Source organism: Pseudophryne corroboree, chromosome 2 (assembly GCF_028390025.1).
Source record: "Pseudophryne corroboree isolate aPseCor3 chromosome 2, aPseCor3.hap2, whole genome shotgun sequence".
NCBI classification, from domain to species: Eukaryota; Metazoa; Chordata; class Amphibia; order Anura; family Myobatrachidae; genus Pseudophryne; species Pseudophryne corroboree.
The window spans coordinates 799,224,218-799,241,720 of record NC_086445.1 but is presented as its reverse complement, the minus strand read 5'-3'; the positions used below and the strand labels follow the sequence as shown (position 1 = coordinate 799,241,720).

Here is a 17,503-nt window from a genome sequence, read left to right as displayed (position 1 = left end):
TGAGAGAAGTATTATTGCAAAACATATGATATTAATCAGAAAATATATTTGATAATACAGTATTGTAAAAAATGACCTCCATCACTGGGACATACAAATAAACATAAGAAGGATTTGGTCGATCATCGCAAGTCACACACAAGGTGGCCATAATTAAAGTTTCCCTATACAGAGATTTCTGCCGCGGTGTACACTGGGATTCCACAGGGAATACATCGGGGTGTAGAGTAGGATCTTGATCCGAGGCGCCAACAGGCTAAAGCTTTGACTGTTCCCAGGATGCACTGCCTCCTCTATAACCCCGCCTCCAGGTACTGGAGCTCAGTTTGTAAGTTGGTGCCTGCAGAGCTGGTCACTAACAGGTGGGCCTGTGCTAGGCAGCCCTGAAAATAGCTTTTTAAAAAGACTTCAAGGGCCGCAGCACTGTTTATGTCATTCTGACATTCTGTGCTGCAGCTCCATCACCTCCCCAGCAGCGCTGCATACTCCAGCGGCCGCGTTCCTGGGTACTTGCTGCGGAGGCGCACTGGTCATCAAGCACACCACCGCTGACTCTCTCCAGGATCACGTGGCTGCACATCAGGGAGGAGGTAAGAGGGTCCCCCAGGTGGGAGCCGCTGGTAAATCGCGGTCCGGTCGCGGTCCCAGGAGACGGACTGCGCTGCTGGCGTACTGCATAGGGACCCCACTATATCCACCAGGGCAGGAAGCACAGGTCGGATTTACTATAATCTGTTTTACATAGGTTCCACAGTACCCGGTGGTGAGGCACAGCATAGGGGCTTGTAGCCTCTCGCCCAGCTCCGGGCGCCATCTACTGCTGCTGTTCCCGCCCTGGAGCTACATTTCACTCTCCCTCACTCCCTGACAGATTTTGGCGCCATCTTCACTATTAGCTGAGCTGATCTCCGGGACTGCAGGGCACTGTCTTCTCTGTAAAAGCCGCCTGTCTCATCGGCGCTGTGCATTTACAGACACTTAAGTATTGTACATGTCATTTTAGACAGTGTTGGTTAAGAACAAGTGTACTGCTATCTGAATATTTAGTACAAATATTCGGTGATATCCAGTATCTACTGTGCATTGCTATATCTATATTCATACATATCTATATGTAGTTTTACTAGTCCAGTGCAGTTTTATTGTTTATCTGTAATAACTATTGCATTGTACCTGTGACTGAGTATGCCTGTAGTTGCTGTGTGGATTTCATTCTCTTGAATCACACTACTTGCTATCACTATATTCTGTACCCTGGGGGGCAAGGTGGGTCAGAGTCTTATATGTTTGTGCCCTGTATTAACTGTCACATAACACGGAGTTATTTGCAGGTATTTTGTTTGTCTGACTATATTGTACTGTTACTCTCTAAGGCTACATTCCCGCCACACAGGGCGGGAAATCCACGGACGCTTCTGCATCCTGCAGTGCTGGCACCATGGATTTACCTGAGGGGGAAGTTTTAGCTGCTGGTTCAGTCGCTGGGTGCCATACACCTCCCGGTCAACCTGCAGCACCTGTGGCCAATCAGGACCCACCTTGGGCAGCGTTCTCAAGTATGCTGAATACACTTGTAACACGTCTTACGCCCCCTGTGGGACCTCCTGTGCCATTACAGCCACATATTGTCCCTGTAGTTAATCCGCCCTGGGCAGACACTCTGTCTACCCAAATACGACAATTAAATCAATCTTTGGTTAGACAAAAGTCTGCCCCACGCTCCTCCGGGACCAAGGGGTCATCTAAGCGGGCTATTTCTTCCTCACAATCCACTAATATTTCGGATAATACTTCCGATGAGGATGGGTAATATACTGATCCGTCAGGCACTGATACAGTTGCTTCTGATGAGGAATCTACAACCCAGGTGTTCCTGACCTAGTGGAGGCTATTATGGTGATAATCCAAATAGATGATGAGATCGAGCCTACTACTGCGTCTAAGAAACCTATTAAGTTCAAATGTCAGAAGGTTGCTAAAGTAGTCTTGCCACATTCTGACCATTTAATTAACATACGACAGGAATCCTGGTCGTCTCCAGGAAATACATGTTCCCTATCTAAAAAGATGCTAGCTCATTATCCTATCCCTGCGGAGTTGAGTACCAAGTGGGAAACTCCACGGCCGGTGGACTCTCATGTCGCCCGTCTTGTGGTGTCGTCTACTCTGCCTGTCACCACTGTCGCCTCACTGAAGGAACCGACTGATAAGCTCTCTTACCGGTGCTGTACATAGACCCACTATGGCAGCCTCCTCGGCTGCGAAAGGAATTGAAGCATGGGTTCAGGCATTTGAGGATGAGCTGCCTCAGGATTTTTCTGAAACTGCCAGATAATATCTGTCTTATATTACCACAGCCTCCCACTATACTCAGGAGGCGGCCTCTGATGCAGGTGTAATGGCGGCCAAGGCATCTACTACGTCTATCCTGGCTCGCCGAATACTGTGGTTGAGGTCCTGGAAGGTGGACCGGGGCTCCAAAAAGACCTTTTAAGGGAGACACACTATTTTGGGAAGATCTGAACAAGATTATAACTGACTTGGCGACTGCCAAGACTGCGTTTCTCCCAAGTACTAATCCTTCTGCTCCGAAGGCTAAGAGTACCACTTTTTGTTCCTTTCGACCTTCAGGGAAAGCGAAATGTCAGGCGTAACCGAGACAGGCTCGTGCGTCCAAAACCACTAAGCCCATATCTAAACAATCCCAAGCCGCCTGTCGGTCTGCTTCCAAATAAGACAAGCCAGCTGCTTGATGGGGAGGGCCTCCACCTGGGAGATCCCAGGGTGGGATGCTGACTTCTGCAGTTCGCCCAGGCCTGGTTAAAGACCACTTCGGACGCCTGGGTGCGGGAAGTTGTCTTTCCTGGGTACGCAATCTCTTTCAACAGATGCCGCCCCTCGCCAGTTTTGCACAACGGTTATCCCTTCGGATCCATTAAAAGCGCAAGTTCTAGACTTGGTTATACAATCCCTCCTGGACACGAGAGGTAGTGCCGGTACCTCTGTCTCAGAGAGGCAGGGGATACTATTCGACCCTGTTTCTAGTTCCAAAACCAAATGGGTCCTTCCGGCCTATACTCAACCTCAAATCATTGAACAATTTTGTGAGAGTGTCCAAATAACGTATGGAAACTCTGCGCTCTATTGTGCTGGCCATGGAACCCGAAGACTATACGGTATTCCTGGACATACAGAATGCTTACCTGCATATACCTATTGCCATATCGCATCAGCAATATCTGCGGATTGCTATTGGCAACCTACATTATCAATTCCAGGCTCTGCCTTTTTCATTGGCCACGGCCCCTCGGATCTTCACCAAGGTCATAGCCGTGGTGACGGCCCATCTCTGCCATCAGGGAATCGGGATCCTGCTGTTTCTGGACGACTTGCTGATCCTGGCGAACTCCCAGGAAGTTCTCCTCAGTCATCTGCAACTGATGGCCCTATTCCTACAAACCCACGGGTGGCTCATCAACTGGAAAAAGTCCTCGCTGGTCCCTGCTCAAAGCATGGTACACCTGGGGACACACACAGCGAACGATTGTTGTTGTCTCCAGAGAAAGTCTTGAAACTTCAGGACAGGATCAGATATTTCCTCTCTCGCCCAAGTGTATCGATACACTCAGCGATGCAAGTACTAGGCCTCATGGTGTCTGCTTTCGACATGTAGAGTACGCTCCATTTCATTCCCGCCCTCTGCAGAGGTTAATCCTTTCCAAGTGGGACGGCCAGCCTCATCGGATCAGGTGTCAAATGATCTCCTTGACTCCGGAGGTTCGTCTGTCGCTAAGCTGGTGGCTACATGACCAACAGTTGTGCAGGAGCCATCCCTTCTGGATCTCCAACTGGGTCCTCCTGACAACAGATGCCAGTCTGCGGGGTTGGGGTGAGGTGTTGGAGCAACACTTTCACCAGGGTCGCTGGACCAGGGAGGAATCTCTCCTCCCGATAGACATACTGAATTGCAGGCAGTGTTCAATGCGTTGACACTGACCCTGCCTCTGGTACAGAACAGGCCTGTTCAAGTACAATCAGACAACACCACCACGGTGGCGTACATAAATCATGAAGGCGTCACTCAAAGCCGCATGGCGATGCTGGAAGTATTAAAAATCCTCTGTTGCGCGGAACACCACCTGCCAGCCATATCGGCAGTGTTCATTCCCAGAGTCCTCAACTGGGAAGTGGATTTCCTCAGTCGTCAGGACATTCATGCCGGAGAGTGGAGTCTTCATCCGGATGTCTATCAACTCCTAGTGGACACGTGGGGACTACCAGATGTGGACATGATGGCATCATTGACACAATCACAAGGTTCTGGTATTATGATCAAGAACAAGGGATCCTCAAGCAGCATTCGTGGAACTTTCGGCTGCCATACGTGTTCACTCCAGTGTCACTCCTGCCCAGGGTACTACGGAAGTTCAAGCAAGTAAGAGGAATACTACTTCTAGTCGCTCCAGCATGGCCCAGACGGCAATGGTTCTCAGACCTGCAGGGTCTATCGATCGAGTGTCCTCTTCTACTTCCTCAACGCGCAGACCTCCTCGTTCAGGGCCTTTGTGTCTATCCAGACCTGGCCAGGCTGGCTTTGACGCCATGGCTCTTGAAGCTTCACTCCTGAGGGCCATGGGATTCTCGGAGGTGGTTTTTCAAACTATGTTGAAGGTCCGCAAACCGGCTTCTGCACGGATTTATTACAGGGTCTGTAACTCTTACTTCACATGGTGTGCTGCTAAGAATGATGTTGCCTATTCGTTCAGCACTTCCAGGCTTTTGGCTTTTCTGCAACAAGGCCTAGATTTAGGCATTCGTCTGGCCTCCCTCAAGGTTCATATATCTGCCTTGTCGGTGTGGTTTCAGAGAAAAATTGCGTCTATTCCTGACGTTCATACTTTCACTCAGGGTGTTTTATGGATTCAGCCTCCCTATGTCCCTCCTGTGGCTCCTTGGTATCTGTCTGTTGTCTTAAATGCCCTACAAGAGTCTTCATTTGAACCTCTTGAGTCGTGTTTCTGCTGGCTATTGCCTCTGCTAGGAGGGTGTTGGACTTAGGCGCTTTGTCCTGTCATCCACCCTTTCTGATTTTCTACCGTGACCGGGCAGTTCTTAGAACTCGCCCCTGTTATCTACCTAAGGTGGTGTCATCTTTCCATCTTAACCAAGAGTTTGTGGTTTCCGGCTTTTCTCTCTTCTGGTTTGTCCTCCAAAGAGCGGTCTTTAGATGTGGTAAGGGATCTCCATATTTATGTGGAGAGGACTGCCTCTATCAGTAGGTCAGATACCCTTTTTGTACTTTTTGGTTTTCACAAACGTGGCTGGCCTGCGAATAAGCAAACCTTGGCCAGATGGATTAGAATGGTGATTGCATAAGCCTATGCGCAGGCTGGACTCCCAGCTCCTGTTGCTATCAAAACCCATTCTACGCGGTCTGTTGGACCTTTTTGGGCGACCTGCCGAGGCGCGTCCGCTGAACAATTGTGCAAGGCGGCTACAGGGTCCTCAGTGAACACTTTCATTAGGTTTTATGCATTTGTTACTTCCGCCTCCCAGGATGCTTCCTTTGGACGCCGGGTTTTTGTGCCCGCTACGGTGCGTCCCCTCCTATGAGGAATTGCTTTATGACATACACAATGTATTTCCTGTGGAATCCCTGTGTACCCCGCTGTAGAAAAGGAGATTTATGGTAGACTTACCATGGTTAAATCTCTTTCTGCGAGGAGCACTGGATTCCACAGGGCACCCACCCTGACGCGCTTAGCTTCTTTGGGTTTGTATGGCATTAGCCGCTGGTCCCTTCTCCTTTCGTGAGATTGTGGCAAATGTGGCTACTAACAATTATCGTCTTTTACCTGCTACTGCATTGGACTGGTTAACAAAACTGAGCTCCTGTGCACGGAGGCGGGGTTATAGAGGAGGCGCGCTGTACATCTTGGGAACAGTCAAAGCTTTTATCCTGTTGGTGACTCGGATCAAGATCCAACTAAGAAATCACATGTACATAAGTATTCACAGCCTTTAGAAATAGGACACAAGGCATTGTCAAATCTGCCAACGTTTCAATGTTATAAAAGTAAAATTTTCATTAGGTCCACATTGACAGATTAGACCACGCTTTGTGTCTTATTTCTATTATCGGTAACTCTGCTGACGCAAGTTACCCCTGGAGGGTACCGGCATTTTTCATTCATCTTAATTGAGGTATGGAGTGCTGCTGACTGCTACTTGTGATATATGTGTATGTGTACACATTAGTGTTCTACTTCTTCAGCATGCAATAAAAATGTGTAACTTTAAAAATCATTGTAAGACAAATAAAATCTAACCATAAAAGTTTTTCATATTTTAAAGGCTCTTAAAGTCCTGAGAACAGCAGAATTTGCTCCTTTTGTTGTCTTCATTGCTGCACCTACAATTACTCCAAGCATCAGCGAGGTAAGCGTAAATTGTGACATTGTTTTTACTCAAAATAGTCAAATGTTTATTGTCTTTGAACTCTCCACTTGCAGTGTTTAAGATTTATATGTCTGTTTTCATTCTGTTTTGTTATTCTGTATTGAGTTACACAATATCACACAAACCTACAAAATCATTGCTTGCTTTTATGGTAGTTTTATTGTATTGTATTGCATTGGTATACTGAAACATCAGTCTGTCTTCCTTCTATATACTTGCCAGCTTTGAGTCATAGAACATTTGTAAGATTTTAGTGGTTTCTGGCATGTTTCTCTTCACTAAATTTATAATCTGGACACACATTGTCTATTTAAAGCAAGGTATTTTCATTACAACATTTGGGCAATAACAAAATAAACTATGAAGTAGTGAACAACAAAAGGATGTTTTGTTTTTTTAATTCCTTCCGTTAAAATATATCGTAGCATTCAATTATTACTCTACACACCATATTATCAAAATGGATTGTTTTTTTTTTTTATTTAATTTTGTTTTATTGCAGAAATATAACAGATTAGCATTTTACAAAAAAGATACTTTTCAAAAAAAATAAGAAAACAATATTTAAATTTTATTTGTATTTTTTCTTCATGCTCTATATCCAACTTTTTTAATTTATTCCTTTCGTAGTCTTGTTTGTTTGTTTTTTTTTGTTTTGTTTTTTTCTGTTTTCCTGAATTACAAACTTTCTTTCCTTTTACTTACACACTTGCACATTTTGCTAAGCTTCCACGATGGTGCAGAAAGTTGCCTGTAAGTACCATAGAGGAATCCTAACAGCTGAAACTCGATGCTAGCTGTGTAGATTTTGATAGATGCTTCTTCACCTTGTCTGTTGCGGTAACAGTTTTCTGTTTTAGGTTTTTAGTCACTTCTGAGTCTTTAGTAGCATTTATATCTTAGGTAAAGTGGATTTGTATTGTACTACTTTTCTATTTTTTCTTTTTTTTTTCTTTTCTAATTTTCAGGACTATGGGGTTTGTGTGTCATATATTTTTTTCATTTCAGCTATAGGAAATCTTCTATTGCTGCAATTTATTAATATAAAATCGCCAATTACAGGTCTGGTAAAGGCAATAGAAGTTATCTAAACATCCTTTTATAATTGGCAAAAACCTATTTCCGTTTAGGGTTGTTGCACCTTGATAATTAGAACCCTGTATATTTGGGATGATGTACTCACTGATATACAGTGTAAAAGAGGGTACACATTTATACAATCCTTTGCCCATTCCATCAATATCGGGTGAGCAGGCTGTCCATTGTATATGTGAAAGCTGTGCCAATGCTGTACATGCAACCTCCCAAGTGTATTTCACTGACATTTCAAGAAAGCAAACCAAAACCAAATGTGATTTTATGTACTTTTATCTTATAAAAATAATTTGTGGCTCTTGTTTCTCCAATAATCCACTTTCCCTAAGTAGTAAAAAGTAGAATTCTATATGTAGGTTTTGACTGAAAAAAAATATGCACTTAACAAGAAAATGCACCCACCCAATTTACAGTCTTTGTGTCAGTGCTTTCTGTGTGTAGTATAAATGTGGTAGCCCAACAAGGCCTACTCTTTATGAATGAGACCCCCTACCACATTAAATGAGGGACAACTTTTTCTTCTTTATTTGACACAAGATGGTTGAGATAGCATCTTTAGATCCCCTCTCTTTCATATTTGATCCTACATTTACAGGTGCACTAGGGCATTGGGTGTCCTCCATACCCATGTACAGAAAATGTTTATTTTCCGTAGCACAGGCTAATACTGCCTGGTGATCACCAGACAGTAGCTACTAGTGGACCACATAATTTGAAAGAATAAATTCCCCCTTTTCAAATTTAAGTGCCGACAAAGTTGCAAATGTCATTATCACTACCCTCCTCCCATATACTGGGAACATACAGATATGTCCTCATACATCTCTGCTGCAGTCACGTTAAACAGCCACTCTTTGCGCACCAGGTCGCAGGATAATCTTCTAGCGTCCGGCATCTTTTTTTTATTTTTTTGCTTCTTTTTCTGCCAAAAAATGCGTCTTTTTCGCAACGCAATGCGCGTCAGGTGACAATGCTGATTAATTTATATGACACTTGAATATGTGTGTGAATGAGTCTCTAAATCTGTACACAAAGTGCTACAATGCAGCAGGCGCAGCTTTTTTCCAATACGAGTTCTGTTCTGCTCCGTATACAGACTCAGTCACACTCAATATACAAGTGTCGTATAAAAAATAAATCATCATCACGGACCCCCGTTTCACACAAGTGTATCCCCTGCTCTAGGTGCCAGAGTTCGGGAGATGGAAGGCGTTAAAGTACCTACTTTTTCTGGCAATATTTTATTTCTTTTCACTTTAACCAACACAAGCGCACCAACGTCACTGCTCCAGGATGGCCCCAATGATTCCTGGTGATAAGTGCCGATGGAGAGAATGTTATTTCGCATGTGGATGAAAAGTTGGACAGCTATAAGTTATATGCGGGTGACAAACCCCACTCATCCTCCACAGCGAAGGCGTTAAGCTGAAAATGTTAGGAGAGTGTTTTAAACATGCTCAAATATTTGTTTACTATATGTCAGATAAATCATGCCTTATAATTGTAAAAGAAAAAGGCATGTTACTTAGCTGTGTAGCTTATACTTCATATTTTACTATACCAAGAGGGGGAGATCTGAGTGGGTGGTGTGGGATCATTGTGCCACAAATTGCGTCATTGTGGGCAGTGGGGAATTTCCCACCAGGCACGTACCTAGTGGCGGCACTTGCTGGGGGGTGGCACAGCAGGCTGATGAGGCCAGGTGATTCTTTTTTTTTTTTTTTTAATAAATATTTTAACATCTGTATATTATTTTATTTTGCAACTGATGGAGATGGGAAAATGGGCTGTAAATAGTGGTGGTGTGGTACAGCTGGGGCTGTGATGTAGTAGTGGTCATCAACACCTGGTACGTCTTTCCCAACAATGCTAAGCAAACAGAACTCAAGACATTCCTTGCGCGTTATACGCTGTTTCGGGAACAATGTTATATTAGTGTCGCATCTGACCAGTGCCAGAAGCTTTAAACTTATCAGTTGTTGTCTCAGTTTCTTTCTCATACCCCTGGTGTACTTGACAGTCATTTTGTTATCACAGTTCTAGGTAATCTGCCCCCCCAAAAAATCAAATATCTTCAACGGTGACAAGTCAACTGGTGGCCTTGGGGTGGTTCTGATATTCTAAAACTAATGGCAATGCTTCTGGCCATGTTAACCATGTGTCAGCCATCACCCTACTCAACTTATATTGGATAACCAGATTTTGTATATGGAAATGACGTTTGTTAAAAAAATATTGTACCTTTGCTAAATCACTTATTTTTAGCCTTCAAACTACACTGCTCAAAAAAATAAAGGGAACACTTAAACAACACAATGTAACTCCAAGTCAATCACACTTCTGTGAAATCAAACTGTCCACTTAGGTAGCAACACTGATTGACAATCAATTTCACATGCTGTTGTGCAAATGGAATAGACAACAGGTGGAAATTATAGGCAATTAGCAAGTCACCCCCAATAAAGGAGTTGTTTTGCAGGTGGTGACCACAGACCACTTCTCTGCTCCTATGCTTTCTGGATGATGTTTTGGTCACTTTTGAAAGCTGGCGGTGCTTTCACTCTAGTGGTAGCATGAGATGGAGTCTACAACCCACACAAATGGCTCAGGTAGTGCAGCTCATCCAGGATGGCACATCAATGCGGACTGTGGCAAGAAGGTTTGCTGTGTCTGTCAGCGTAGTGTCCAGAGCATGGAGGCGCTACCAGGAGACAGGCCAGTACATCAGGAGACGTGGAGGAGGCCGTAGGAGGGCAACAACCCAGCAGCAGGATCGCTACCTTCGCCTTTGTGCAAGGAGGAACAGGAGGAGCACTGCCAGAGCCCTGCAAAATGACCTCCAGCAAGCCACAAATGTGCATGTGGGGTGGCATTTCTTTGGGGGGCCGCACAGCCCTCCATGTGCTCGCCAGAGGTAGCCTGACTGCCATTAGGTACCGAGATGAGATCCTCAGACCCCTTGTGAGACCATATGCTGGTGCGGTTGGCCCTGGGTTCCTCCTAATGCAAGACCATGCTCATGTGGCTGGAGTGTGTCAGCAGTTCCTGCAAGACGAAGGCATTGATGCTATGGACTGGCCCGCCTGTTCCCCAGACCTGAATCCAATTGAGCACATCTGGGACATCATGTCTCGCTCCATCCACCAACGCCACGTTGCACCACAGACTGTCCAGGAGTTGGATGCTTTAGTCCAGGTCTGAGAGGAGATCCCTCAGGAGACCATCCGCCACCTCATCAGGTGCATGCCCAGGTGTTGTAGGGAGGTCATACAGGCACGTGGAGGCCACACACACTACTGAGCCTCATTTTGACTTGTTTTAAGGACATTACATCAAAGTTGGATCACCCTGTAGTGTGTTTTTCCACTTTAATTTTGAGTGCGACTCCAAATCCAGACCTCCATGGGTTAATAAATTTGATTTCCATTGATAATTTTTGTGTGATTTTGTTGTCGGCACATTCAACTATGTAAAGAACAAAGTATTTAATAAGAATATTTCATTAATTCAGATCTGGGATGTGTTGTTTAAGTGTTCCCTTTATTTTTTTGAGCAGTGTATATTTCTCAGAGGAAATGTATCTAGTCACAAACCATGTTACTTTTTCTTAGCAAGTCAAAACATGTTCTTAACTTATTATACAGTATTATTAAATAAACATAAACGTAGTGGTCATTATACAGATACCTTCTTAATCTAAACCATCATTGTTAGCCAGACATAACGTGTAATCTGAATAGTATTTACTATAACACTAATCAGACATCAATCAATCAATAAGGATGCTGCTGATGGGTAGGGTAACAACATCCCTTATTGCTCCCAGCAGATCCGGGACCTATTGGTGAGTTGTGGTATTCATCTCACCTAAAGGATGTTTGGGGATTTTAATCAGCCAGAGCGGTTATGGGGGGGGGGTTATAAAATTGTGTGAAGTCCGGTGTAACATACTGTATATTATATATAGGATTATGTATGCTATGCATGTTCATATATTTCCCTTTTCAAACATAATTAAAAACCAATTGGCCTAAACAAACACAGATATCAAATTGTTTCATTATAATACTGAAATTACGTTGATTTGTATTTACCTGGAATGAGCCCTCAGTAGAAGGAATATGGAAAAGCTCAGATTATATTGCCTTTCAAATGTTCTTCCTTAAGCAGGTAAGACCTAAAGTAGCCTTCTTCACAGCCTGAGAACAGAAATGAGCAAACACCAGTATGCTTTTACCAATTTGCACATACCTTCCTTACCTAGAGTAGTCAGACTGTGTGCTGCCTCTGCCAGGCTTGGACAGTATGTGCTGGTATCTACTGGGCTGTTGTGTTCATCTTACCAGTGTTCTGTTGACTCTTGTCCACTTTCCCTCAGCAGGTGGTCATTCCCTGTGCTAAATACAAATCCTTCATATCAGTCGGTACATTACACTGGGAGTCTCAGAAATCAATGAATGAGAAATTGTTAATTTAGTTGCCTGCCTTCTTGGCTACTAAGCTATTGGTGAGGCCGACGCTACCTTTGCAACCTTATCAGCTCTCTGTGTACTTGACCCTTATCATAAACATAAAAAAAAACAAATGCCAACTCTGCCCGTGCGCCCGCTGGGTGACCTGGCAACTGACAGCCGTTTGCCAAGCAGGGACACCACTATAAAATAGTAGTTATCATTTTCAAAAATAATTAAAAAAAAAAACACAATAATAACGTCACTCTTTAAAAAAAAAAAAAATTGGTGTCACACATGTCATGTTTATCTAATTATAATGTTCCATGCAATCGCGCATATCTGTGTTACTGCTGCATCCTCCTCGTGGCTATATCTTCCCCCACCCTTCGTATCTTATGAGATACATATGGTAGATAAGATATAGGATTTAGCATATTTTAATAGCTATTTAACTGTTACCGCCATTTGTGTCACATTTTAGGATGAGGAGATGCCACATGTGTTGCATAGAACATTAGGTCATGACCTTATACTGTCCTTTTCCCATTATCCTGTCCAGTGTGAATGTCCAAATCCTTTTGGTCAGATAATGTCCCCAAATATTCACCATTGTCTGGCACAACTGCAATTTGTCCCTTGAAACCTTCCTGTCTGGGAGAAATTAAACAATAAATGTTTAGTCTCCGCTACAGAAGACATAAATGAATCAGCACATAACAATAAGTCATCAACCGATTGTATTAGAACCGATCCATTCTCAGGTTGAAAAGACTGTAAGCAGTCATGCAAGGCCTGGGAGATACATGGGCTGTCTATGAAACCTTAGGGAAGACGGGTCCATGTGTACTGTACCACCCTCCCCCTGTAAGAGAAAGCATGTCTGTCGGGGTGAAGGGAAATAGGAAAGGAAAACAAAGCAGAAGTTGTAAGCAGTAAAATGTATAGATTTGCAGCAGAATGACAACTGGATTAAGCACTACGGGGGATTGGCTCTTTTATTAACGCCTCTTAGATGTTGTATTCTATAACCCCCTCCCACCATTAATGGGGTCTACATCACCTATTAATCCAGTGTCTTGTCCAGCTTTGAATCGTAGGGAACCCAGCATTTGTGAGATAATTTCCTCTACCTTAAATGGACATGATTCTATAACAGTAAAATGCATCATTAACTTTTGTGGAGTGTCTAGTGTATCTGGCACCTCCCGTACGTGATTTCCTGGAATACTCCAAAAGCACACCTTCAGGGGTACACTAGATAACACTTCCCAAGTTGAAATAATTAATCCCACCCAAGCAGGTTGTTCAGGGCCTCTGCAGCCAAAAGGAAATTATTTTTTTAGTTTGCAGCAGTCCAGTAGCAATTTCTGCTTCTGTGGTCAAAAGGTAGTAATAGTGCATCTTTTCTGTTGCTCCCATGGTCGCAATGGTGTCCTTGATAATTGCCAGTTTTAGAGGAGGTTTGCTTAATGTGAATTCTGTAAGAAAATACTATATATTTTTAGTTAGTCCACATTAATTACAAACAACACAAAACTCTTCTCATTTCATTTAAATGAACCTTTTGAGATGAGATATCTAGTGTAGCTACTTGTTCAACTGGGTTTTTATTTTTGGTGTAGCTACTTCTAATTACTATGCAGGCCTGCAAGCTATTGTGAACAAAATGTGTTGAATGAGTCTCTGTGGCGCAGAGCTGCCTGTACACTTCTTTCACCACATTTAAAAATTAAAATACAAAATGCAAAAGATTGACACCAAACTGTGTCCTGGGCGCTTAACACAAGTACGTGTAATGTAATAGTATATACAATACGTTCCTATTTAGAATTGAAGGTGATCTGTGATCTGGTTGCTTCAGTGAAAAAAGTTCATAATATCGTCCAATCGTGTCTGAGGTAGAATAACTCTCACGTGGAAAAAAGACATTAATATACAATGTGTAATATTGTTTGAGTCCAATCAAGCAGTGAAATATGTCATGACTGGTTATGAATTGGATGGGACTTGCGTACCCCACTCACACAAATATACTGTAAGTGAAGATGTGTCCATAAAAGTTTCTTTTATAGTATGGAAACTTCATACAACTTGCAGACAATAACGAATGTAGAGCTATAGGTCACTGCGTACCCGAAACTCACACAAATTGACGTGTATCTCAGCCTCAAAACAAATGGCTGTTTCCTCAGAAGTAGCAGTGGGTGGAAGGGGAGTGTATACTTCTGAGGAAACAGCCATTTGTTTTGAGGCTGAGAAACGCGTCAAGAACCCCCCTGTACGTGTGGACATCAGTGTTACAATTAGCCCGGAGCCTCTGGTATCAACAGAACACCTGTTGCAAGCCTGGGAACGCAGCGCGCAGACACAAGCCCAACTTTCTCTGGTAACCAGCTTCGGGAAAACCGCTTCAAACATCAGCGGTGTATGCGGCTATGATACGAAGGAGTGAGCCGCAAAGGTCCCCAGCTTAAGTGTAGCAGCCAAACGTGCACGGGACGGAGACGGGTGACGGGTGCGGAGTACAGCTGCGAACCGGACGGGTGAGATCAGCCGTGTTTACGGCTTCAGTACGGCTGCATTACCCCATGATTTAAGCACGCGCTCTCTCTAGGAATTAACTGCCTGTGTAGCAGCCCGTCAGAACTGCTTCCTAAACTGTCTTTAAGATCTCACAGATAGTAGATTATAACAGTGGCAATGTGCATATAATTATCATTTGGCGTGTTTTCTAAGGGACACTGATACTACTAATATCACGCAAAAAATTGCCCCAGCGGGAGGACTATAAAAGCTATGGTCCACTAACAAGGATAATTGTGACCATATTTCCTTCAGATATGTCTGGGACTGTGAACGATCAGTGAACTTGCATATTCATCTTAGGAGGCTGTTTATTGTGATAAGTGCTTATTACTGTGGAGTATTGTATAAGATAGAAAGACACATTTGTTGCATTAGAGTGTGTCTATTTATTGATATTGTATCCACTGTGCACAGCTGTGATATATCAAGCAGCCGGGCTATTTGGAATACTTAGAAATTTTGTTTTTGTTTCTCTCAAATAACATCTAAGTGAATTGTATACACTGACAATTATTAGATGGTTTTATGTGAATTATTATCATTAATTTTAAATAAATTCTTTATTGTGGACAGCGCTTTCTATTTTTTTTTTACGTTTCTGCACTGTATCTGTACATCAATGGAGAAGGAGAAAAAATTATATATCTTTGGATAGTTTCACCAGACTTTTTAAAAAGATTTATGTATTTCAATGAGGGTGGGAGGGAAAAAAAAAAAAAATGATGTACTGTATTTCAACACCAAGGGTAGCGCCTTCTGTCTTGGAGTAAAAAGGCAAAAAGAAAATGTTACCTGTAAATATTACTCTGTTTTACAAGGCAGTTCATGGTTACATAAATACATATATTTTTATTTAATATTATCTTCATTTTTTTTATATAATATGTATGTATGTATGTGTGTGTGTGTGTGTGTGTGTGTGTGTGTGTGTGTGTGTGTGTGTGTGTGTGTGTGTGTATATATATATATATATATCTCTATCAGTAGCGTGCGGTGGGGTGAGGAAGAGCCTTTCCTGTCATACTAACATTTGTACCAGAGTTTTGATTGTATAAAGTATATGAAAAATACAAAGAATATGTTTGAAATATCTTCTTTGCATTATTCCAATCATTTTTATAGCCAAAACTCTGGAGTTAAAAGTCTATGGCAGGGGAGGCAGTGCCTCACCTCCTGACCTTTTCTGCACTTCTCAGAAAACGCACCAAATTTTCAGAGGTTTATACTGCTGCACCAGTGTATAATGCCCAGATGTACCCTTTGGCTCATAAATTGCGTTTAAATCTGGCTCTGGTGCTAGCCAGCTCCTGAGCCATTTAGCTCACCGCACGTCCCAGATAGATAGATAGATATACACACACACACACACACACACTAGCTGGAGTACCCGGCGTTGCCCAGGATTTTAAGAATGTTTGTTTGCAAAAATGAATTTAAATATCAAACACACAGTATAAATAACATAGTATAAAAAAGCATGTAAGATGTTTTCTCTATCGTCCTAGTGGATGCTGGGGTTCCTGAAAGGACCATGGGGAATAGCGGCTCCGCAGGAGACAGGGCACAAAAGTAAAGCTTTCCGATCAGGTGGTGTGCACTGGCTCCTCCCCCTATGACCCTCCTCCAAGCCAGTTAGATTTTTGTGCCCGGCCGAGAAGGGTGCAATCTAGGTGGCTCTCCTAAAGAGCTGCTTAGAAAAGTTTAGCTTAGGTTTTTTATTTTACAGTGAGTCCTGCTGGCAACAGGATCACTGCAACGAGGGACTTAGGGGAGAAGAAGTGAACTCACCTGCGTGCAGGATGGATTGGCTTCTTGGCTACTGGACATCAGCTCCAGAGGGACGATCACAGGTACAGCCTGGATGGTCACCGGAGCCTTGCCGCCGGCCCCCTTGCAGATGCTGAAGTAAGAAGAGGTCCAGAATCGGCGGCAGAAGACTCCTCAGTCTTCTAAAGGTAGCGCACAGCACTGCAGCTGTGCGCCATTTTCCTCTCAGCACACTTCACACGGCAGTCACTGAGGGTGCAGGGCGCTGGGAGGGGGGCGCCCTGGGAGGCAAATGAATACCTATTTTGGCTAAAAATACCTCACATATAGCCTCCGGAGGCTATATGGAGATATTTAACCCCTGCCAGAATCCGTTAAGAGCGGGAGACGAGGCCGCCGAAAAAGGGGCGGGGCCTATCTCCTCAGCACACAGCGCCATTTTCCCTCACAGAAAGGCTGGAGGGAAGGCTCCCAGGCTCTCCCCTGCACTGCACTACAGAAACAGGGTTAAAACAGAGAGGGGGGGCACTAATTTGGCGTTAGAAATAATAAAAAAGATGCTATAAGGGAAAACACTTATATAAGGTTGTCCCTATATAATTATAGCGTTTTTGGTGTGTGCTGGTAAACTCTCCCTCTGTCTCTCCAAAGGGCTAGTGGGTCCTGTCCTCTATCAGAGCATTCCCTGTTGTGTGCTGTGTGTCGGTACGTGTGTGTCGACATGTATGAGGACGATGTTGGTGAGGAGGCGGAGCAATTGCCTGTAATGGTGATGTCACTCTCTAGGGAGTCGACACCGGAATGGATGGCTTATTTAGGGAATTACGTGATAATGTCAACACGCTGCAAGGTCGGTTGACGACATGAGACGGCCGACAAACAATTAGTACCGGTCCAGACGTCTCAAAAACACCGTCAGGGGTTTTAAAACGCCTGTTTACTTTAGTCGGTCGACACAGACACAGACAGGGACACTGAATCCAGTGTCGACGGTGAATAAACAAACGTATTCCTTATTAGGGCCACACGTTAAAGGCAATGAAGGAGGTGTTACATATTTCTGATACTACAAGTACCACAAAAGAGGGTATTATGTGGGATGTGAAAAAACTACCGTAGTTTTTCCTGAATCAGATAAATTA

General features: G+C 43.6%; 1 protein-coding gene across 13 annotated transcripts in view; it reads left to right on the top strand.

The window, feature by feature from the left end:
* CASK (calcium/calmodulin dependent serine protein kinase) overlaps positions 1-17,503 on the top strand; it is an 887,710-nt gene that overhangs the window by 851,277 nt on the left and 18,930 nt on the right. For all 13 annotated transcript variants that reach the window (XM_063955614.1, XM_063955617.1, XM_063955611.1 and 10 more), the window contains one exon: positions 6,355-6,438. In XM_063955614.1, coding sequence (XP_063811684.1) covers positions 6,355-6,438 — 84 coding nt within the window. The remainder of the gene's footprint in view (positions 1-6,354; positions 6,439-17,503) is intronic.